The sequence below is a fragment of the Branchiostoma belcheri genome, unplaced genomic scaffold, assembly GCF_001625305.1.
Source record: "Branchiostoma belcheri isolate BF01 breed outbred unplaced genomic scaffold, Haploidv18h27 scaffold9, whole genome shotgun sequence".
Lineage (NCBI taxonomy): Eukaryota > Metazoa > Chordata > Leptocardii > Amphioxiformes > Branchiostomatidae > Branchiostoma > Branchiostoma belcheri.
This window is the reverse complement of record NW_017804575.1, coordinates 4,613,171-4,637,893: the sequence shown is the minus strand read 5'-3', so window position 1 is coordinate 4,637,893 and position 24,723 is coordinate 4,613,171. Positions and strand designations below refer to the sequence as shown.

Below are 24,723 nucleotides of genomic sequence, written 5' to 3'. Positions count from 1 at the left end.
CTGTTCTCTGTTTTTTGTTTATGTATTGTAATTGTATTCTATGTTTGGTGGTGAGGCTAAAATTAGCAACAGCTAGAGTACCTCACCACCTTGTCTTGTATTGTCCTTGTTGAATTTGCAAATAAAAAAAAAAAAAAAAAAAAATACCTTGGTTGATAACTCTGGTACTTGAAGGCATGGCTATTTCTTGTTCTCTTCTGGGCTGGTATTAGGTACTTAGTAGTTGGGACGTCAACCAGTTTATTTGTCATTTTGTACATCATGCATAGTCTGGACATCTTTCTTGATGAAACTATTCACGGTGGTAACGTCTGAACTGTTTCCCCTCCAGCCAACCCCCACCTCGGCCCGCTGCAGATCACGCTGGGCTGCATGCTGCTGGACATCGGCAAGTTCCTGTCGGTGTTCTTCCTCATCATGGCGTCGTTCGCCGTGGGGTTCAGCCAGCTGTACGGCTTCTACAGGGACACGGAGGTGTGTGAGGGGGAGGGAGGGCGGAGGACCTGTCAGGGGAACCCCACTGAGTTTCTGACGTGAGTTATACAATCATGCATTCGCAAAGAGACAACACATTTACATGTACATGCACGTAGAGAGAGAAAGAGAGAGACGAAAACACACATTAATACTGCATACACAAACACACATGCATCACACATGCAGGCATAAATAGAGACATTCACAGACACACACGCACACATGCGTACATACATACACACACACATATATGCATTCACACATATACGTGAATACAGACACCTAGACATTCACACACACATATGTTCCTATACATAATAAATTCACACACACATACATATGTATACACGCATCCACACATATGCACATGCATATACATGCACACAAACATGGATTCACCCACTCACACACACGTCACACGTACACACACACACACACACACACACACACACACACAAACACACACACAGGCACACAGCTGACACAACACACACACACACACACACAAACACACACACACACACACACACACACACACACACACACACATACAGCAATAGGCATATCAGTCGTCACGCATCTAGGCAACCCCGCGAGGTCCCTTATATGAGCTGCTCGTTATCTGTACACTGTATCTGTGTAGCTGGTATAACTTACGACATATTGATGAAAAATCCCACCTTAGGTTTGACGCGGCTTTCCTGACGCTGTTCTGGTCGCTGTTTAAACTGATCGGTCAGGAGGCGTTAGACATGCAGGAGAAGAACGCGTTCCTGGTGTCCACCGGCTCCCTGCTGCTCGGGGCTTACCAGATCGCCGCCGTGGTCATCCTGCTCAACCAGCTCATCGCCACCATGACGGACTCTTACCAGGACATAGACGTGAGCTCGGACACTGTAATTTCACAACAGATCGTTGGGTGGCTGTAAGACAGTATACTGTATCAAATTGTCCAGGCAGTATCCAATACGCCACATATCACATAAGGGGTTACCAATGGTTACAGGTGGCCAATATAGACCCCCTTGCCCCGAGAATCTGCTTGGAGATTCTTAACACCATAGACTATCACAGTGGGCATTATTTATTTTTGTATTATATTTTGATTTGCACTTTGTTTTGATTTTGTATTATATTTTGGTTTGATTTGTAATCCGTGACCCCGCCCTCACCCTCGACCTTGTTGAAAAGCGGTCATATGTATGTACCGAACAAGCTTTCGAGACTACTACTACTACTACTACTACTACTACTACTACTACTACTACTACTACTACAGTGTATGTAGTAATGTGGAGAAATTTAACTGTTATAAAGGTATCTAGTGCAATTTCAGGGTGGTAAAATTTAATTTTCAAAGTCAATTTTCAGGTCATTCTTTTAATGTAGTAAGTTATGTATCTGTATCTGTATCAACATAGCCGGTATAAACGTCCTTGGTGTAACACCCGCTTTCCAGGCACGCGGCATGGCGGCAGCTAGCTATATCACACCGAACGACTTGTTACACTCAATCTTTGCACATTTAATTGCAGGAGTTGTTTAAAATAGATAAAGCTTTCTAGTGATGATGCCCCTACAGTGCTTGGTGGCAACTAGGTCCAGTCTACGATAGTTCTGGGGGAAATACACGTTTTTGAACACCTCAATTCTTGGTTGATAACTAAGTTGAATCAACCCTATCCCATATAGTACACTGCTATCTCTGAGGCAAAATTAAAATGCAATATCACCGACGGAAAACGGTTGCTTGTTTTGTATCGTAGGCTGATTCTAGTTATTTAAACGGTACCCTCCAAAATAAAGACATGCTTAACGCAGTAAGAGATCGATATGTTATACCAATTACACCCAGGCTCACGCCGACATGGAATGGAAGTACGCGAGAACCAAACTTTGGTTGAGCTACTTCGATGACGGGACCACCTTACCCCCTCCATACAACATCATCGTCACGCCTAAGTCAATCTACTACTTTCTAAAGGTGAAACATCTTCAATTGTCTTAAGTAACAATGAATAGAACGTTGTGCTATGGAAATATAACGGCCAGTACTAGTGGAAGTCTCAAAAGCGTTGGTCTAGTAGCTAGCAAGCTTGATTGGAGACCAAAAGTCCACTCTTTCATATTGCACGATACCAGAAAGTGCAGAGGCATTGGTTTTTGGTCTACTATTTACTTAAAAAATGGTGGTATTGTTTTTGGTGTGTCTGTGTGTGTGTCTGTCTGTGCTTCCACACATTTGTAGTCAGCATAACTTCAGAACGCCTTTATGGATTGTGATGATATTTGGTTTTATGGTAGGTCGTAGGAAGACAAAGGTCAAGGTGAAATATGGTCACGAATAGGAAGCAAGTAGGATCACAAATAGGATGACGAATTCCGAAGTAAAAACATTTACATAAATTCTACATATTTCATGGAGGTATGAGATCTCCGAATTCTATTGCTTCAGTCGAAAAATAATTTTCCTTCTTGACAGTATGTGTACAGGGCTGCACGGCAAAGGATGCCGGTCTGGAGGGAGAAGGCCCGGATGTTTCGGGGGAGGCGAGGCAGTGACCGATCGGGAAATAAACACCTAGCGGCCCTGGCTGATACTACACCCCATGATGAAAACACCAACTCAGCTGCTTCTGTAAGACCTCTGTTCACCAGTGTCCTACAAACAGTATCAGATCTAAGAACTTTCCATTTTTCATCACTATTATCACTTATGATACACATTTAACTTGAATAATTCCTGTTACTTCTTGGTAGGTCACTTGAATGATATATTTTCGATGGAATTGAAGTTTGCGTGATATTTTCATCTTCGCGTGAGGCAGTTGTTATATTTCAGTCTATACCATGGTATGGATGAAATATATTGTGTTCCCTCATGTTTCTCCTCCTCCTCCTCCTTCTCCTCCTCCTGCCAAACAGTCAAAGGGATTCAACTCCGCCATCATTCAGCCAAATGTCTTGAAATTTGGCATGAAGGTAGAGTGGGCAAATACCCCCAGGCGTTTTTTTCATTTTTTTGAAACATGCCTTTGAAAAATTTTTATGAAGGTTTTTTGGGGCATTTTTCGACAAAAAATGGATTTTTGGATCCTGAGCCCTGGTATTACAACCAAATGATATGACATTCGGTATAAGGGTACCTTGAACGTGTGTCTACAGAATAGCAGTCATGTATTTGGCATACACCACTGCCAAATGACTCATTTGGGGGACTTTAATGGCTATTTTCAGCAAAAAAAGGGCCAAAAGTGCTGTACCCGTTCCATGTTCCATCTAAAGAATGGCCGGTTCCATCCATGGAACACGTGTTCCATTGCGGGTTACCTGAGGTCACATTGCACCTAAGTGGTGCGTAATGACCCACACATTCAATTTTATGTGCCTAAGACCTTCAAAATGTATCAGATCTCATCATTGTTAGTTTTTGCATACCTGTAATAAGATTAGTAAAGCTTTCGAGATTCAAAGTAGTTGTTGTTGCATCTTTGTTCTCATATAGCTACTATTTAATTCATTTATTTGAGAACCTTTGCCAGTTTTGCACTGGGGTAAGTTTGGAATAGTCCACTTTTGCGTGGGAGGGAGATGGACTGAAATATGCTGTATTTGCTCCCAATCAAATGTCGGCCTTTCTAGTTCTAACATGTGTTTGTAACATATAAAATGTATCTTTCAGGAGGACGGCCCAAGAGAGAAAGAAAGAGGCGAGGACACGTGGGGAAAATATCAGGTGCCCATTTCTTGAATATCATCTATTTCTAGATAGCTTTTAGGAAAATCCCTCCAGGTCGGACATTGTGTGAAGGTTACATAGGCACATCTGGTGCCAAGTCGCCATCTCTATGTCCATCTGTCCTCCAAACAAGTCAGGTTGAAGAAATAGGTAGGTAGCTATATAGTGAGATTCTTTATTGACACAACAAAAAAGTACAGAGACTTTTGTATGGTCTTCTACAACTTAACTAAAGATCTAACAAAGCTAAATACATGTGTGGATAACGTCATCTTACGTACAGAGTATATGTATGATGTAACAATAAAGGTTAACTATTCTCTAACATGTGTTCTCTAAGATCGAAACATTCTTTCATGTATTTTCCTATTTGAACACTGTATTGGTTATCTCCCCTGAGAATGTAGTTGCATTTATCTATAGCATCTAACGTATTGAAATCAATTGAACAAGCGATATATACGAAGGGTGTAGACAGTGTTATGTGGTTAATGATTGTTTTTATGTTTACCGAAGGAAGCATATTGTTTTTGCTCTGTTTCCTCTTCCTCTTCTTCTTCTTCAAACCAATATGGTCAATGACCTGAACCAGACGTCTGTCACTATGGTAACTAGTGTTGGGTTACATCGTGTTGCAATTTTATAGCGGGAGGGATTTAGACTCCTGTCTGACCATGCCATGTATATTAATGTGTTTGAGTAAGAATTAAAGTAAGAATTAACAGAGCAGATAATGCGAATGTAAACATTATGCCTGTGCTTTGGAAATGTTTTGTTTGTTTGTTTGTTTGTTTGTTTAGTCTGTCCTGAAGCGGCTGGTCCGTCGCTACATCCATCACTACAAGTCTCAGCAAACGGAAAAGGTCGCTGATGACATCATAGCTGAGATTAAACAGGACTTCTCCAGTCTCAGGTCACCAAAGTTCATTCATTCGTTCATTGTCAGTTAGATAAAATCATATTTCATATGTAAAAGCATGTAGATAGATAGATGGATGAATATGAATGGATTGTATAGAGGATAGTTTCTATCTTATTCGAACCTTTGTCATACTATCAGTATCAAGTCCAAATGTAAGATTTCCAACATGGACACTGCTTACTGATATCTTGAAAACTACTGTCCGAATCCACAAAATACAGTGGCCAGTATCTTTTTTTCTTTGCTTATATAGGTTTGAGATGCGAGAGTACAGGAGGAAGGACGCCAGCCGGGAAGCCGTTCAGACGCAGTTCCTGCGGGACATTACCGCTGAGATCCGCAAGGCGGCAGCTGTGAGCAGGCAAGCTGGTCCTGTTACCGAGGAAACAGCGTCTGCACGTCCGCTCGAGCCGCCAGGTGGCGCCCGTGCTTTACACGGTAAGGCAACACCAAGTAAATTTTATGGATGACGTCCGCGCGCGCATTGATTTTGGCCTGTTCCTAGAAGAAAAAAAAACAAGAATTTCCGCTTCCTGTAACTATGACCAAAGAGTCACGACAGTGCCGCAAATCACCAGATTGATGTGAAACTCGTAACGCGAAGAAAGTGTCTATTGACAGGACCATCCGGTCAATAACAGAAAATTTGCACTATTGAGAGGACCATCCTGTCAATAACAGAAAATTTTTCACTGTCCACTGTTCCACCTGATTTATATTGCTGTTTTGATGATGAATAAAAGACTTCTTGCTTGTTAATCTGTGTCACCTCATTCAATTTGTGTCCTAACATTCGTCGTCTCTTAGTATATTTCTAATCTAGGCATCTTGTTTTTAGTGCCCTCCTTGTTTTTTTTTCGCCCTCTCGCATTAGATTTAGGGTCTCCAAAGGACGTCATCCATAAAATTAACTTGGTGTGGCCTAGGGTACTTGAGGCACACGGTTTATTTAGACCATTCTGTTGTAAACAAAAATCCGACGAGAGGCTTCGATGAAAGATTAGTACACCTTGTAATAGAAATTTTTGCAAAAGATGTTAAAACTTTTCTACAGAGTCAACCGTTCTAAACGTCTGAGTTAGTTTTGACATCTAGAAATGATCTCCGTGAAAAGGTAATTACCTCCGCGGAAGGGTTTTGTGAGAGATTTAGATTTTCATGTTCGCGGCTGTTTCTCACGTTTGGGTGGGCGGATTCTTTTGCTATTGGGCTGCAGATGATGCACGTTCTTTTGTTTTTATTGTGTATGTGTTTTCGGGCGTGAAAATGGTGCCTTTTGGTGGCCCCTAAACACCCCTTTGAGCGTGAAAGTGGTCGCGACCGTTGACCTTTGGCGTGTTTAAGGTATTCTCGGTCTGGTCCACGTATATGACCCCTCACACAAAGGGGTGTCCGGTCTCGATAAATTCTTTGTTTAAAACCCTATATAACAAGAATTCCGAGATTTCATACCTCCATGAAATATGGGCTTGATATGTAAATGTAAATTTCCTCTTTGATTATGCAAATTACCTCCGCATTAACATGATATATGCATCGTGATGTATGTTAACTTTTGATTAACTTACAGATGTCCCAAGTATGACATTCCCATTATTCACCATTAAGAAATCATAGAATTTTTGCATAAATTATGCAAATTAGGTCATCATTTGCATAATTAGTATCTGTTGATGTTCTGCCTGCCATAGGTTACATACATTACATGTATGAAAGTAGTATAATGTAAAACACTGTAATCATAGAATTTCCTCATTAATTATGCAAATTAAGTCCCCATTTGCATAATTTGCATTTAATCATGTGCATCTCTCTCTCAGCTACCTACACACCAAAAATCATGAAAATACGTTGTTCCTATCTGGACTTATTGGCTTTTAAACATTTCGCCAGAAAGTGCCCTGCAGTTCCAGAACAAGCTGCTAGGGGGACCAAACTCACACCACTTATTCCTGACAGGAAAAGCTATCTGCCACCAAAAAGTCAAGACCATAGCATTTTCAGGACAAAAGATACAAAAACCGGAAGTTCTGCTGCAGTACCAAGGTCATCCACCAGGAGGCCCATATTTGACCTTGACCTTTGTCTTTCCAAGACTTACCAACATACCAAATATCATCATAATCCATAAAGGCGTTCTGAAGTTATGCTGACCACAAAGTTGCGGAAACACAGACAGACAAACAGAGAGACATACAAACAGACACGCCAAAAACAATACCTCTATTTTTAATGGAGGTAAAAATATACAATAAAAAGCCCGGAGGTATAAAATCTCAGATTTTACTTGTTCTAATTGTTTTGGAAGAACAGAATACCGAAGATATGCATCTCTGTATAGGGACTGACAGGGTTGGCCGGATGCGCCGGAAACTCGCGCCTAAGCTGCGAGATGACCTCTACCGGATGTTACGTCAAACACTCTCAGAGCAGGTGGGCGAAGAGGTCTCCCGGGATGTTACGTCACATCCGTTATACCCGGCATCCTCTGCGGGACCACCACCGAGACAGCTTTAGACAAATCTGGAATGGATAGAGACGAATTCTTTTGCGATGATTTCTTATTCCTTAAGTCAAAAAAGGTCAATTCATTACTTAAGGCCACAGCAAGTAAATTTTATGGATGACATCCTCCATAGATTCCAAATCTAATGCGAGCGGGCGAAAAAAAACAAGGCGGGCCGAAAAAAACAAGCCTCTTACATTTTGAAATTTTGACTCAATCATTGTACAAATGGTTTTGATTCAATGGGAACATCACATATACACAGCCAACATCACATACCACTGCATCAAAGTAAGAAACAAAACATAACATCAGAGCTTTTTCTTGTCTCCTCTCTTCATAGTTATCTGCCATCCACCTTCCGGCATGGTAACAGACATCTTGGCCTATTTTCGACATGTTGACCACTGTCAGAAGGCAACAAAATTTCTTTTCTTTTTCCAAAATCAGGCGAAAATTAATGCGCGCGCTGATGCCATCCATAAAAATTACTTGCTGTGGCCTAACCAGAGTTTCACGATATCATACTTTTGCCAAATGATGTTAACCATTCCGACTGACGAAGTGATACATTTTTCTCATTGATTATAAAGATAAGATACTCATTTTATTTCCATCATGGATTATATAAGTTGATCATATTTAAAGCTATTTATAAATTATACAAATGAGGCCATGATTTGAATAAATTATGTTTATTGATGTTTACCTTTACTTAACTTCCAAATGCAGCAAGTACAAGTATGAACTGCCTGCCAGTTCCCATTATGAAATTATAGCAATTTTTAATTAATTATGCCAATTAGGTCTTGAGTTACATAATCTTTATCGTCAGATGTTCCTATCATTCTTAATTACATGTCACAAGTGTTTCATAGTCCTATTGTGGAACACAGCAGATACATAGAATTTCCTCATTAGTTATGCAAATTTAATCTTGATTTAAAAATTGCCATCTAATTAGGCCAATCATTACTTAAGCTGCCTACATATTAAACGTTATGACAATCTGTCAGCCGGTCCTTTATTTATTCACCCTCAAAGATTTTTTAAACAAGCTGCCCTGTAGTTGCATAACAAGTAGCTAAGGTGCCTAAACTCATGCCATTTCTTCCCTATATCAAGAGCTATCTACCACCTAAAATTCGTGATCCTAGCATACCTAGATTAATTTCTGCTGCAATACAAATGACAGCCGCCAGGGGGCCTAAAATCTAATCATTTCTAGGTCTCATCAACACCTACAGGTACCACGGTCTTGTAAAGAAATGGTAACTTTAAGATGTGGTCATTAGTTTGGTGCGTCAATGAGTAGACGATTGCGATCTACGAGGTTACCAGCACTGTAATGAGAATGAACTGAACTGTAATACCGCTTACAATTGATAGGTGGCGCTCTCGTCTCGCCTCCTAACTGGAAAATGCCAACCTTTATTAACATACACATTGTAACAAGCTGGTACCACCACTTGAACTTCAAGGACACCATGGGTCACTCTCTTAAAAACGTAACAAACATCATCGGCCGACATAGTGGTCTTTAAAGCACGTGTAAATGCACATTTCCTATTCGCTTATCGAGATTTTTGTTAAGATATACATGTATATAATAGTAGTCATCCTTACATCCTCAAAGAATATTTTTCATTGAATAAATTAAGTCAATCACATGTTTTGTCCTTTAAGCTGTGGACAGTGTGGTTAAAACCCGATTCTAGAATGTTCTTCGGAAACATTCCTTCCAGTCTCACCGGTCAATCCGTGAGATGTGGGACTTTCTGCGCGTGCGGATACTTAACTCAGAAGTAGGTCAAGTTCAAGACGCAAGGACGCAGCCTTCAAACCTCATTAATGGGTCAAGAAGCTGACGCTAAACGAACAATCATGTCAAACCTTGAGCCAAGTGTCTACCGTGAACTGTTGAATCAAGGATGTTTGGATAAAGCATGTATGCTATGGAACTCAACTGTGAAGTAATCAGGAAAGCTTATATCGATGCATGACGCGAGAAACGTTTATATAGCAGCAGTTACTGCCATACAGGCCAGACCAGGGCTGAGTTTCATCCAGAGAGATGGCTGTGCACCGTATTCTCGCTCTCCTGTTCCTGATTATCGTTCCACAGCTTGTTGTGGAGGGCTGCTGGCCGAGCAAAATTGAAAAGCGTAAGCATGCCTTCTCTTTTCATTTTCCGTTGACTCTACTGGTTTGCGCGGGCCCGTCCATGTTTTAGGGCATATTTTTTGGTATCTAGAACCGTGCCTATGTAGTTCTCTGCTAACAAGCTCCTAGAAACAAAGATTTTGACATTTTAAGACTTTTATCAGGATAAAGGATACCTCAATAAAGACAACTTTTTGCAAGCTATATTGTGGCAATCTTCAACAAGTAACGTACAAACGTCATTTTTTTTAATCTTCCCAGGCCCGTTGTCTCGGTGCGAGCAGGAGCGTGCAGACGCCCAGGCCGGTCGAGGGAAGACCTTTGTGAAGCAGTGCGCCCCTGACGGGACTTACAGCACCGTACAGTGCGCCTGGAAAGGGGATTTCTGCTTCTGCGCGCACCCCTACACCGGCGTGCTGTTCCCGGAGACCAGGTTGCGGGGACGGCCGTTCGGCTGCGACGACTACTACATACTGAGGGAAGGTGGGTTGCAGTCAATCTGTGCTTTACCACTAATATCAACATTGGCTATACGGATGGAATAGAATTAGCGTCTACCAGGGTTCAGAAGCGGCTGGAAAGAGAAGAAATGGGCAAAAAAGACAAATAGCATGCCAGGGGAATAAATGAGTACAGTTGCCGCTTCGGAAATCAGTACTCCTCTAGCGGACCAACTCCCCTGGCATGTTATCTGCCCATTTCATTTTCTACTCTTTCCAGTCGCTTCTGAAACCTGTTGGAAGCCAGCGTTTAAAATAAACATGTATTACTGCCACACATTGTACTATGTACGGTTGTCGAGCAATTAAGTTCATTCATTCATATAATATGCAATTCCATGTACAGATTTATTTGAGACCAAAGTAAAAAATACTTAAAATGAAACAACAAGAAAAAGAATAGTCAAACCAATTATGCTAGTATCACAAGCATGGAACTAGGGCTTATGTGTAAAAAGCCAGCACGAAATGTACATGTAGGTTGTTTACACATTTTAGCTTCAGTGCACTATGAAATATGTAACACCTTCAGTGCACTATGCACCAAGTAACATCTAGTGTCAGTGCACAGTAAACCAGTCAGAATTGCCCTGATGAAGATGACAGAAGGTCATCGAAACGTCGGCCTGAAAAATAAATGGTTGTGATAAAAAGAATTTTGATATTCTGTAAGATGTTTTGTTCTTCTTGTAGACGAACGCACTCCCTGTGAGAAACAGAGGGACTCCGACAACCCCACGGTGCTGCCCGGAGGTTTCATCAAAGAGTGCGAGGCGGATGGATCCTTCAAGTTAGAGCAGTGCACCGCCGAAGGGGAGTGTTACTGCGTGAACTCCGAGACCGGCGAGCTGTTCGGGCGGGCGGGCGGCCACGGGACGGTCACCTGTGAAGAGGTGGAGGCTATGCACCTGGCAGGGGAAAACTGGAGCCAAAGAGGCTAATGCGGTAAGGAAAATATTCACTCAAATGAAAACAATAGGTACATTTGCATTCACAGCAATGTAACGACGTCGACAATCATTGATATGTTGTTTAATACATTTTGGAAGCAATAATCAAAACACTCTTTTTTTTTCTTTTTACAGTGTAACCCAGTCCAAAAAAAGTGGATTGCAATCCTAGGAATTGCTGCACGACATCAAGCGCTAAAACGCATTTAAGTCTCTATTTTATGACGAGAAATAATTTCTTCCTTTTTGAGTGTTTAGATCTAGTAACGAGGTAGTTGATTCTTTGCCACTTTCAAACTTTGAGAAATAAATTTTGACAGAGCAACACATAGACCTTGTTGTTTTCTTCCTTTTTGTTGTGGTCACTTATCTCTTGGCTTCTTAGGGTAGCAGAATTTGCGTACCAAAGAAAGCTAAGAACATGAAACTACCTGGAATAGCGTGGGGAAAGAACTATCTTAATACTTAAAAGATGTCCAAAAGAAGTCTTAGAAGCACAGCATTCTTGTGTGAAATAACTGTTATTAATTCTTAAGCATCTCAAGCAGAGACCTTTAAATTTGAAGTAAAGTCGGTACAGATACTATACACATTTATCGTTTGTAGAAATAAAGAAACGTATATTCAAGGCAGTTTCATGTCCTTACGTTTCTTTGGTACACAAACTAGGTTTTCGTCTTACGCCCACTTACATACAAGGAAAATATGCCAAGCTTAAGATCTTAAGTTGTGGGCCTTAAAACACAAGTAAAATCCTTGACAAGGAACAAGAGTCACTTGACCAACAATGACGTCCTTCTAGCTATGTATATGTAGGTAATTTAATGTTTTGAAATATCGCTGGTCTTGCCTGGCCAAATGGCGTGACAGCTCTTGAGTCAAGCCCCAACTAGGAAGTGTTAGTATTTCGTACTAGCCAACCGGAACTCTCTACCACCTGAGACATTTCTCTAACAGTAGCTGGTTTCGTAACCTACCTTTTTAAAAAGTTGATTAAAAGCATTGATAATCATTGATAAAAATGTCTTAGTTTAAACAGCAAATGAATTTATAACATTTTTACGCAACATACGTCATGCACATTGTTAATAAGACGTTGGTTGTGCAATCTTTAACTTTTAACCTTTTGGAATTAAGTTGTAGACTTCGAAATGGTTTGTCAAGTCCATTTGCCTCGGCATGTGGAGTGAGACAAGGCTGTAACCTCAGCCCATTGTTATTTAATATTTTTATCATTGATCTGCCTCAATATTGTGATTGCAAAGAGCGTTTCAAATCGAGTAGGATGTCAGAAAAATCTTTAGCACTGCTGCTTGAGTTGTTGTACTTTCATCAGAGAATAGTTTTCCTTGAATGTTAAGTCATTTAAAACAATTGCATGTTTTGTTCTTCAAGCTGTGGACAGTGTGGTTAAAACCCAATTCTAGAATGTTCTTCGGAAACATTCCTTCCAGTCTCACCGGTCAATCCGTGCGATGTGGGACTTTCTGCGCGTGCGGATACTTAACTCATAAGTAGGTCAAGTTCAAGACCCAAGGACGCAAACTTCAAGCCTCATTAATGGGTCAAGAAGCTGACGCCAAACGAACAATCATGTCAAACTTTGAGCCAAGTTTCTACCAAGTATGCTTGATGGTAATATTGTTGATTTAAACACCCTTTCTGATAATTCTATACAATATTTAGTTCTCCGCGGTAGTTTCCTTTGTTCGTATGATACCAACTGTAAAATAATGTTAGCCGCTCAAAATTATATATCAGAAACAAAAAGATTCTAACTGTATGTGTCTTCTGGGATGGGAGGTTTGTTACTCACGCGATGTCTCATGTATATTTTAATGTCTTGTAAAATATTTTTCTTTCATTGTAAAAGTGGCTGCGAGAATATAAGTTGTACCTAACTTGAGTTCGCAGCCACTTAGTCCATGTCTTCTCATTTGTAATCATCACTTTGTTTCTGAATAAATAAAATAAAAAAGTGTCTACCATGAACTGTTGAATCAAGGATGTTTGGATAAACGCATTAATGCTATGGTACTCACTTGTGAACTACTAGTAACAGGGACGCTTATATCGATGCATGACGCAGAAAACGTTTATATATCAGCAGTTACTGCCCAGACCAGAGCTGAGGTTTCGTCCAGAGAGATGGCTGTGCACCGTATTCTCGCTCTCCTGTTCCTGATCATCGTTCCACAGCTTGTTGTGGAGGGCTGCTGGCCGAACAAAATTGAAAAGCGTAAGCATGCTACTAGTGTCTAGCAATAAAATCTACCTTTTGGAATTAAAAAAAATATTTCTAAATATTCCGAAAAATTTCGAAAAATTAAAGAATCACATTGGGACTTGAAATGTATTCTGAATAAGGAGTACAGCCACATTCAGAATGATTCAGAAATATCTAAATGAATTGAAACGTATTTATTTCATTTATCATTTATCATAAATTTTCATTATCAAATTTATGACGAAATTCAAAACGTTTGTTACTAAGATATTCTTTTCTTCCAAATAATTCAAAATTATTACAATCCTTAACTAAAACCCCTCTTGGTGACTTGACTTGACTCTAACACATTAATGTGATTTTCAACTAGAGAAGTAACATTTCCAAAGCAAATGTATAATGTTTACCTTCAGACATGGTCTGCCCTGTTAATGTTTAATTAAACACATTCACATACATGTATGAATGTATACACTCGTGTACAATCATGCTACGAGTATATGTTGACAGGAGTAGAGCAGACCATGAAATTGCAACATTATGTAACCCAACACCAGTCACCATGGTGACAGACGTCAACAAATCATGTCATTGGCCAGGTCAGAGGTTAGTGTTGGAACAGAAGAGGAGGAAGAAACTGAGTAAAAACAATATGTTTTCCTTCGGTAAACATAATTACATGCTTACAGGGTTTAGCTATAGTAGGCAGGAATGACAACAAATCTGCCCTGTTGTCTTCTTCATATGTTTTAAGTCATTTGACACAAGTTGTGGCGTCAAGGGTAGCTCTGATATAGACACTTACTGGAGTGCCAACCATACTCGGGTAGATAACTACAGTGACTATAACTAAGGCCACAGCAAGTAAATTTTAAGGATGACATCCTCCTCAGACTTCAAATCTAATGCGAGCGTCGAAAAAAAGAAGACGGGCCGAGCAAAACAAGGTTCCTACATTTTAAAATTTTGACTCAATCATTGTACAAATGGTTTTAATTGAGTGGGAACATCACATATACACAGCCAGCATCACATATCACTGCATCAAAGTAAGAAAAAAATCAGAGCCTTGTCTTGTGTCCTCTCTTCATAGTTATCTGCCATCCACCTTCCGGCATGGCAACAGACATCTTTGCCCATTTTCGGCATGGTGACCACTGTCAGAAGGCAACAAAATTTTTTTGTTTTTTATTTCCAAAATCAGGCGAAAATTAATGCGCGCGCTGATGTCATCCATAACAATTACTTGCTGTGGCCTAATGGAACAGTACATGGTACAGGTTTTACTTTAGAGTACAATAAACAGTGTTTAGAATACAATGTACAATGTTATTCAAATACGTGATGGTGTTGTTACAGGCACATGAGTGGCTAGATACAATGACTTCATCCGTTTGTCCGTGTGTATGTATGTGTGTGTGTGTGTGTCTGTCTGTGCGCTGTTATGTCCGTGTACGTTTTTGATTCGCGATATACATGTACATACATCTTCAGTTCTGCTATTTTGTCTGTGGGAATTAAAGGGGCACAAAACAGCATGATTAAGGGGGATTTCTAATAAACACTTATTTGTACTTTGATTCAAAATTTTACATGTTTGCTTACATTTCATAACATATCATATAAGTGCCTCAAACAGACGCATCAATTAGCATGGATTTGCCAAAAGCATTTGAATGATTTCCTAGAGGAATTGTAGAGTTTCTACCAATTTGCAGTACATGGACATTAGTATTGTCCTGCTGAGCGCAACATATGTCACTCGGCACATACAGTACCATCTATATAGCACCCTGTATAGGTACGATTTGGGGGTATTTCTCGTGCAACGCATCACACCGCAACGAAACGCAACGAATGCTGAAGTAACTATGCCACTGCAGGGCAAAAAAAAAATGGGGGTCTGTCTATGATCTAATTAAGACATGAAATTATTGAAAAATATTGTGCCAGGAATGCCAGCAGGACAAGGGTTAAGTCATGTTCTCTTCCACCACGCCTCTTCGGGACGGCAGGAAAGCGTAGATGACGCTCAGCAGCGCCGCCATGCAGATGATGCCTGTAACTACAAGCCTCCAGATGTGCTGTTTTCTTCTCCACCCGGGCAGGAATTGTGCAGTGATGGTTTCGTACATCGATGAGATAAAGGTACCACTGGGGAAATAAAAAGCAAATTGAGGACATTGTGGTAGATGTGTTGTAGCTGCGGCAAAGAAAAAAGCATACCATTAATAATATAAAATAGACTGAGGTAGAAGAAGCAAAAATGAGACTGACTAGAAAGTAACATTTGCAAAGCAATGTTTACCTTCGCATGTAGACTGCTCTTACTCAAACACATTCACATATATGGTGACAGGAGTCTAAATCCCTCCTACTATAAAATTGCAATATTACGTGTCCCAACACCAGTTACCATGGTGACAGGCGGCCTGGTTCTGGTCATTGACCAGGTCAGTGTTTGGAAGAAGAAAATGAGCGAATACAATATGTTTTCCTTCGGTAAACATAAAAACACTATGTGCTTATATATCACTACAATGAATATGAACATGAACAAGCCGCTAGGGAAATCAAACTCATGTCACTTCTTCCCTAGCCCAAGAGCTATCTGTCATCCAAAATTCGCGATCGTCACCCTAGCATGTTCAGATCACGAGATATCAAAACCGGAAGTTCTGCTGCAAAATCTAATAATTTCTAGCTCTTATAAAGACCTACCCACCTACCAAGTTTCATGACAATGCATATTAAGCTTCTTGAGTTATGCTGTTCACAGACAGACGGACAAACAGACAAACAGACGGACAAACGCTACCGAAAACATAACGTTCTTGGCGAAGGTAATAACGTTCTGTGATTGTTTCTGATGGTTGAAAGGCAGATGAAGAATTAACATGATTTGTTTTCTCACTTTTCTCGATCAGAGCTCCCATCCTCCTCTTCCTCCTCAAGTAAAAGCTCCACACTATCAGACAGTTCCTTTTGCTGCTCACGGAGCTCCAGTAGAGTCTTAGAAACCTGAGCTCTTAGACCCTGTTCAAAGCTGAGGAAGGAAAGACAGACTTCTTACTTGTCAGTGCATATTATGTAGTTTAGTTTAGTTTATTCTCTAGTAGTTGTTAAGACTTTTACGTCATTCTGTTATTCTGTTATCCTTGTATCTTATGTATCATGTTACTCAGAATGATGTACATGTAACATCACATTCTGATGTATGCATTTAGCCCCATGGGCATGAACATGCAAATAAAGATTCGTTATTATTATATAGCATGTACACATATCGTAAACGCATCAAGCTGGTTCCGGGGTTAAAAAGGCATATAATTGACGTTTGGGGCGGAAAAACAAAACAAATAAAACAACACATATTCTGGATGAAGAAAATAGTATCTTATATTGACATTTACTGACATTCCGCAGCATATTTTCGTCATCATTGAAACGTTTCAAATGGCCCCAGAATAAGCTACATGAGGCGTCTCTTTAGTTTTTGGTACCACCCATAAATAGCTAGAAGCAGCCTCCGATACAAAAGAAGCAGCCGTTTCCGTCAGTGACATCGCATTTTTGTCTCACTTATATCAGTATGTTATGGGATAGGGTTGATGAGAATGGCCTAAAATTGACTAAAATCCAGTTTTGCCACCTTGAAATTGAATAGGATGTTTTTAAGAGCGAAGACACACCACTGAAGAATCGTAATTTGTGCTTTAGGCCACAGCAAGTAATTTTTATGGATGACATCAGTGCGCGCATTTATTTTGGCTTGATTTTGGAAAAAAAAACATGCAGGAAGGTGGATGGCAGATAACTATGAAGAGAGGAAACAAGAAAAGGCTCTGATTTAATGTTTTGTTTCTTACTTTGATGCAGTGATATGTGATGGTGGCTGTATATGTGATGTTCCCACTGAATCAAAACCATTTGTACAAAGATTGAGTCAAAATTTTAAATTGTAGGAACCTTGTTTTTTTCGGCCTGCCTTGTTTTTTTTTTGGCCCGCTCGCATTAGATTTGCAGTCTACGGAGGATGTCATCCATAAAATGTACTTGTTGTGGCCTTAATATGCAGTAAAGCCGACGTCGTGCACCTACCCTTTCTGAAAAATCTCCTCTTCTTTCTCCTTATCCAGCTTGTCTGTTTTCTCCCCGACGCTGTTCTTTTTGTCCGGCCGTTTGGTCACCATGGCCAGTTCCATCAGCCGGCCCACAGAGAACCGGCGGACCGCCTCTTTCACCACTGCAGAACTGGAGAAACAAGAAATACTTTTGAAAAGGCTGGCCTTTCGCTTAGTTTGTGTATGCAAAGTTGTAATATATGAGCTTGGCAGCTCTGGCAAAGTTTGTCAGGTGTAAGGTTATACAACTGTGTAGTCTGCTTTTTAGAGATTCTCACAGAGTATATTTTGCTTTGCTTTGGTAAAGTGCGATTTCATATGCAACACAACTGATTTATTTGGAGTAAGTAGTTTGGCGGTAAATAACAGTTCTGGCAGAGTACAACTGAGCTTTATCAAAGGGCACTGTTGTAATTAATGGCTGAAATTGTCCTGGAAGAATAAACGGGAAAAAATCTGTCACCATAAGCCTCAGGGCTGCGAAAGGCAAAAAAAAAAAACACTTGTTATTAAAGAAGAACAAACTACTATTGGACATCTATTGATGAATGTCTTGGCATTTCTTCAAGGTTTTATCATCATATGAAGCTCCATAAGCCGGCATGGAAACAGTTGGACCGCACCGCCTTCACAACTGAAGATCTAGAAATATTATTTGTTATTGAAAAGGGGAAGACTCTCCAACAAGAGGTCCTAGTATCTTGCACTGAAGAACACATTTTCTCTAATTTATGGCCTAGGGTACCATGACTATTTTCCTCAGCTATTCAGTCTCTTTTACCACAACATAACAACATAACAACATAACTACAAGGAGATCACTCGTTATCAAAGAGGAACAGTAATGGTCCCCAAATTCTTCCTTGAGGAACACATATCACTTTGTTAAATCACCTGGTCTCCGTGGTTCATCTGGACATTTGTTACCAAGTTTCAAGTTTTTCAAGTTTTATTAATGAAAATCAGCCTTGCAGCTACATGTGGTGCACATACAAGCTGAATAACACTGATTTTTTTACAATTGTGTAGTAAGTACTGTACAAATACAAAATTAACATACAATATGTATACAAACACACAAACAAACACATTACAAAGCCACACATGGGCAGTAAAGAACAGTCCAGAGAGTCCTGAGAGTTACTGCAAAGATTCGTTGTCCAGGCATATTGCCTTGTGTAAGAAAGAGTTTTTCAGTCTTTTTGTACGGGCTGCTGGTACTGTAAGTGTAGTTCCATTTCTTTTAAAAGGTCCTCCCAGTGGCCGTTGTCCTGGCCGGTGGAACCAGGTCATGGAGGGGTTGACCCTCGTCCAGCATGTTAACGTTGTATTAAAATGTTCTAATGTAAAACGAGAGTAGGAACTCACGTCTTGGACTTGTCTGCTCCGGCCGTGTCGTCCACGCTGGAGCTCCCCTGTGCGCTGGTGCCGTTCGGCCCGAACACTGACCCTCGACTGACCATCGGGGGGCGTCTATTGCCGCCGGCAGCGTCCTGAAGGACATGAATGAATGAACTTTATTGCTCAACAATCGTACAAGGTACAATGTATGGCAGTAATACAACAACACTACAAAACTTTACTTACTACAAACTACTATCTAAACAGTATTTGAGTTACCATTAGGTCATGTATTGATGATATGTTCTCGCTTATGGAATAAAGTGTACAAAATTGGCCTACATAAGCAGAATTATGGTAGTTGGACATGACAATAATTCATGGAATGTATCGTACTGTGTACCAGATTGGGTATGAAGGTCAATATTATAGCAGATCAGGCCACGTACTCGTGCACATTACAAACACCTCCACGAAGTTATAATATTTTCAACTAATCAAAAATTATGTTTCCAAAAGAGGATTTTGTTTGTCAACAAGACAGCTTCAGATGTCATAAATGTACATAATTATACAATATTTTAAGATGCAACTAAATTTTGACCCTGACCTAATATCAATGTCTCTTTCCGATCTAGCACAGGAAATATGTTGTATTATATATTGCCCTTCGTGAATTTTTCAGCCTTATGTGATGTCATTGCCATGGCGACGGTGGTTGCTGTTAGGGTTATTGTTTGCATGGCACTGCCATGATTTCATGATTTTGAGGAAGACTTGGTTAAGTCTAGACAGATACAGTGCACTCCTCCCCTGAGTGTATAGTAAACGGGCCCCGGGGTCACAGAAAGTAGGGCCATCCGGGGCAGAGAGGTCTTCCCAAGGGTTTCCAGGAATGTGGGTATAGATGTGGGTCAGAGAAATGCCTGTGGACATTCCATGCCTGTAGACAAAATGCCTGTACCATTCCTAGAATTCTTGCAAACTGCACACAATACTGTGCCATTAGGCTCCTCCCTGAGACGTCGCCAAAAACTTTGTATCAGTATTGTATCATACAGGACGGATGTGAGTGTGAGTGACGCTAGTCCCTGAGTGAGGTACTTCTAAACACCACTTACCGGTGATGGTGGCCCTCCTAATCCCACCGCGATGGATCTTGGGATAGCTGCAACAGAAGCTCTCCGTCGCATTCCCTAAGTACAGTGTAAGGGTTTAATGAATGGTTAATGCCCCGAAGTGTATATGGTGACATAAGGACTGCTCAGTTAATATAACCAAGATTAAACAACTGAACGAATGGTATAATCGCCATAATTATATAAGCCACGCTTGTTGATTGGTCAATGAGATTAGGGTCTCATAATCAAACGGGGGAGCCTTATTGGTCAATCCCCTCTGTGTATATGAAATAAAACAACGCACAGGATATAAAAACAAAGTCAACAAGTTTTGTTCCTTGGAAAGAAAGAACTTAAGGGGGGAAAAGAAAATTATTTGAACCAATGCCAACATACAGAATGATGGTAAATGGAGCTTTTCACCTACTTAAAAATGATTAACCAGTATAATAACTAATTACTTGTAAGTAACTGTCGGTAAGGTCAGGGTCTGTAATTTGTTCAGGTTCATATTTACCTTGTTCATACCGGGAGAGAGGGCGATGGACGCCCGCCGTACTCTGATAGGACCTGTTGTTGGAGAGTCTTCTCCTGAAAAGAATTTGACGTTAGTGACTGAATCTGGAGTGTAAAGTCTTCTTATCTTGCTTGGTGTGTTTTAACATGGGTTAAACATTTATATATAACACCAACCGGAGTTCCTATTTTCTACTTTTGGTTGTAAAGAGGAGGATTGACTCGACATTCATGAATGTAAAACAGATCCATATCGAAATAGATCCATATCGCCCTGCTCACATTAGTCTTTTTTGCCTTTGCTAAGGGGGCTTAAGCTTTTCATCAAACCATAGCTTAGTACGTTGATTCATTTAAGGATGATCTTTTCCATTACATTACATCACAGACACTGTTTAGACCATACGAGCTAGGCAATATCATATTTGATATGGATCTATGATAGTGTAATAAAGATAAAAGTATATCTATTCATTACTCATCCATTCATTCGTCATCATTTCTAATTTGTATCCTGACATTGAGCCGACCGACCTGACTCTGCGGTCCTGGTGGGGAGGGCGAATCGGTCGAACACGCCTGTATCCTGAATCAGCCGTCTGGAATCACAAATCACAGGTAATTATGTCATCAACGGTCGTTCCCATACGTATAGCCACAATTTTTATTGTATGAAAAAATAAGGAGAGTTTACTAGTATAAATTTTTCGCTTGCAGAATGAAACCAATCTTTCATAAATTACATATTTATTCTTTAATTCAGGCCCCTGGCCCATATCACGTTGCGAACAGACAGATAAAAATAAATGGAGGCGTTGTAACAAACACAATAAATAAAACCTCGATAATCTAGCTATACCTAAAGAAAATAAACTACTTAAAAACTAGGTTAATGTAATGCCTCCAGAATGTGCTGAGGTAGTAGCCGTCAGAATGAACTAGCGTAAAGATGATCGTATTGTCACTATGAAGTAGCCGAGTGACAAAAGAATACAATTGTTTCCTTCGTCTAGCGTCAAAAGTGTCGATTCCGAGGTTGGCAAATAACTGGCTGTTGCTAGTGCTTCTGCTTACAGAGAGTAACAGCTTCAAGGCGCTGTGGTACGCCACTCGCAATCTAGATATCATGCCCACACTATAATCTGCCCATATCTGGGAGCAGTACATAGGAGTGCAATAACTATTAAAAAGGATCCGTTTCACCTCAACTGAACTGTAGCGGAACCGCCGAAGTAGCAAGTTCGCTCTGGAATAAAAACTTCTAACCTGGCACCGGATGGCTGAATCATCGGACAGGTCAGGGGTAATGTAATACCCAAGGTAATTGGCAGTTGAAACATATGCTAATGTGGAGCCGTACAACTTCAGTTGAGGAGGTGGGCCATGCAGGCGGAAGCGGCGACATGGGAAGTACATACACATGGTTTTCTTATCGTTAAATAACATGTCGATATCCGTTCCCGCGTGCTCACAGATGTCAATTAGTTTCTGTAGGGCCCTCACAGAAGGACAGATCAAACAAATATCGTCCGCGTACATTAAGTGGTTCACCACAGTATCACCAACAACACATCCCACCCCGGACATTGATAATTCGACACTTACATCAGAAACATACACGTTGAACAGGAATGGAGACAATAGGCTGCCTTGCGGCAGACCATTACTTGCTGTGAACGTGTCAGAGAGGGTTCGACCCCAGCGGACAGAGAAGGACAAGGTCTCGTACCATATAACAAGAAATCTAACTAGGTACATCGGTACTCCTCGGTCAATGAGCTTCTTAAACAAAGTCCAGTGATTGACACGATCGAAGGCTTTCGAGGCATCAAGAAAACATACGAACACAGGAGAGCCCCGCTGGCGATAGTACTGAATAACCTCCTTAAGAGCAAATACACATAGGTCGGTACCATGACTCTTCTTAAAACCAAACTGGTTACTAGGAGTAACTAAAGAATCCTCAAGGCGTTTCAGTAGAATGCATTCAATGAGTTTAGATAGAGGGCTAGCGATGGCGATGGGTCGGTAATTATCTCTGCTCGACGCATTGCAACAGGGCTTCTTAAGGATTGGAACAATTACCACTCGAAGAAGGTTTGGCGGGACATAGCCGTGTTTCAACATAGAAGTAATTAAGATTGAGAGCACAACAGGTAGCCGAGTCCCGGCATGTTTGAGATGCTCCGCAGAGATACCCTGAAAATCGCTAGCCTTCCCATTGGGCAGATTATTAATAGCATCACAAACCTCATCTACTGAGATCGTACAGTCTACACTAACACCTGAGTTAAGTGACTGTGTAACAGCTTGCTTGTAGTGATTCGAGTTTACCGAGTTGAACAGTGACTTATAATGGCTTCGCCACATATCAGCGATATCTGGGGCCCCGGTGTGGCCCTCAACAGTGTGGGGAAGGTTAGACTTGGAGCAGTTTTGGGCACGCAAGGCATTCCAAAAACTCTTGCAACCCCCCTGATGCAGGTGCGTGGCTAGTGCGTCCGCTCTGCACTGTGCCTCAGAACGGCGGCACTGCCTAAGTAAAAGCTTGAATTTGGCCCTTGATTTTCTCATAATTTCCCAAACGGCTCCGTGCCTAGGCCGACCCACTTGCCGCCAGAGAAAGAAGGCGTCTCGGGCGGCATGGTGGGCCTCCTTCACAACGGCGTTCCAGCCAGGTACAGAATGGGGGTCATAGAAGTCATAGAAGTCATGAATCGTCCTTTTGCTCAGATTATTTCCATTGTCAATCTTTGCTTCAACATTGTGGCTTCAAGCGTAAGCAGTGCTTTCTCGTAGGTTTTTAAAGTCATCCAAAGCGTGCATGTCATTTGATTGTGTTATTTAGTCAATACGGATGAGGCGTAATATTTGAAGTTTGGTGGTAATTTGGCATCTTAGCGTCTATATATATATATCTTACTATAAACGAGGTCCAAACAGTTCGATTACTTCTGCTGAGCCCGGTTTATTAGTCCGTATGTTAACTCTAATACAGGTAGATGTGGTCTAATGGCACTGCTAATGGTTACGAGGGAGTTTAGAACTTAGTTACACAGAGTTACCAGTAGTCTAGGGTTACACAGATGAGGTACTAACAGTTATACAATCTACTATTCTACAGAGCTACTGTAACAACTAAACATGCTTGTCTGAAAGTTTACCTCATTTCCTCCAGCTCTGCGTGTTCCCGCTCATACAGACGCTTGAGGTTCTCCACGTGTTGCATCATGACTTCTATCGCCCTGCTCACGCGCCACTCCTAACATTAACACAAAGTTTCACGTTTTAGTATAATGTTTCTTTTCAGAGTGCGTTAACGTTGTGGTGTGACGTAGTACAGTAACTGCATCATACATGCAATATCTATTCAATCGTCACTACTAAGCAAGAAAGAAGGTATAAAAGTTGTTGAACAACAAGTAAGGCCACACAAATTTAACTTGTTGGTTCTCTTCATTTTTTCTGATTTGCAAACAAACAAAAAATTCTGGTCCTGAATCAACTAAAAAATGCTCATATTTCTTCCCTTTTGTTACCAATTCTACGATCAGTACTCAATAAAGGCCTGGTGGAGACTAACATTTCAGTACACATGAACGTTAACTATACAATAGCCAAGCAACAAGGACCACCCGGTGGAAGTGGGGTACTACTGACCTGCTGGACCGATCCGTGCATCTCGGACTTGATGGAGACCTTGATGTTGAGGTGGTGGATGATGTCCATCTGCTGGTGAAGCTCCCGCATCAACTCATGGGTTTCCCTGTCCTTCACGAGGTGGTTCAGGCCCTAGTGGAAACCATTTTAACATGACAAACGCCATAAAATCACACCTTCTATATGATGAAACTATAATAAATATTAAATAAATAAATGGTTCTTTTATTGTCCAAACAGTACTCGTGCAGTCGTAGTGCCCTTTATACGGCTGAATTGATGCAGGGTATCACATAATACAAATCACATCAATTACAACAATCAAAATAATACACATGACACATATTTGTTCCACAATTATTTTTTTGTGGAACTGTCGCAATGGTCTGTGCGGCTGCCATTCGGCGCCACAAGGTGACCTCAATACGGCTTTCCCCAACCGAAGTTGGAGAGAGGAAATTCCCAAGGGCACAACGT

The 24,723-nt window shown here is 40.8% G+C and overlaps 3 protein-coding genes across 3 annotated transcripts in view; 2 read left to right on the top strand and 1 right to left on the bottom strand.

Moving 5' to 3' along the window:
• LOC109487654 (transient-receptor-potential-like protein) overlaps positions 1 to 7,655 on the top strand; it is a 22,437-nt gene extending 14,782 nt beyond the window's left edge. Inside the window, exons 12-18 of the mRNA XM_019791658.1 lie at positions 332 to 533; positions 1,163 to 1,358; positions 2,333 to 2,461; positions 4,160 to 4,213; positions 5,017 to 5,129; positions 5,392 to 5,576; positions 7,480 to 7,655. Of these exons, the coding sequence (XP_019647217.1) occupies positions 332 to 533; positions 1,163 to 1,358; positions 2,333 to 2,461; positions 4,160 to 4,213; positions 5,017 to 5,129; positions 5,392 to 5,576; positions 7,480 to 7,655 (1,055 nt within the window). The remainder of the gene's footprint in view (positions 1 to 331; positions 534 to 1,162; positions 1,359 to 2,332; positions 2,462 to 4,159; positions 4,214 to 5,016; positions 5,130 to 5,391; positions 5,577 to 7,479) is intronic.
• A 2,050-nt stretch (positions 7,656 to 9,705) lies between these two features.
• On the top strand, positions 9,706 to 11,250 carry LOC109487742 (thyroglobulin-like). Its single transcript, XM_019791805.1, has 3 exons — positions 9,706 to 9,809; positions 10,069 to 10,290; positions 11,001 to 11,250. Exons 1-3 carry the CDS (start codon positions 9,719 to 9,721, stop codon positions 11,246 to 11,248), a joined length of 561 nt encoding a protein of 186 aa, XP_019647364.1. The 5' UTR covers positions 9,706 to 9,718; the 3' UTR covers positions 11,249 to 11,250.
• Positions 11,251 to 15,388: 4,138 nt separating this feature from the next.
• Positions 15,389 to 24,723, bottom strand: part of LOC109487653 — a 24,269-nt gene continuing 14,934 nt past the window's right edge. The window contains exons 15-21 of the mRNA XM_019791657.1: positions 24,247 to 24,378; positions 23,751 to 23,848; positions 20,588 to 20,661; positions 20,071 to 20,117; positions 18,977 to 19,101; positions 16,399 to 16,530; positions 15,389 to 15,638 (exon numbers count right to left, since the gene is read on the bottom strand). Of these exons, the coding sequence (XP_019647216.1) occupies positions 15,458 to 15,638; positions 16,399 to 16,530; positions 18,977 to 19,101; positions 20,071 to 20,117; positions 20,588 to 20,661; positions 23,751 to 23,848; positions 24,247 to 24,378 (789 nt within the window). The 3' untranslated portion in view covers positions 15,389 to 15,457. The remainder of the gene's footprint in view (positions 15,639 to 16,398; positions 16,531 to 18,976; positions 19,102 to 20,070; positions 20,118 to 20,587; positions 20,662 to 23,750; positions 23,849 to 24,246; positions 24,379 to 24,723) is intronic.

Bases quoted from the DNA above. Each gene is read 5' to 3' on its own strand.
- LOC109487742 (XM_019791805.1), top strand. From the start codon at position 9,719: ATGGCTGTGCACCGTATTCTCGCTCTCCTGTTCCTGATTATCGTTCCA. The intron at 9,810-10,068 runs GTAAGCATGCCT...TAATCTTCCCAG, and splicing joins GCCGAGCAAAATTGAAAAGC to GCCCGTTGTCTCGGTGCGAG. The intron at 10,291-11,000 runs GTGGGTTGCAGT...TTCTTCTTGTAG, and splicing joins CTACTACATACTGAGGGAAG to ACGAACGCACTCCCTGTGAG.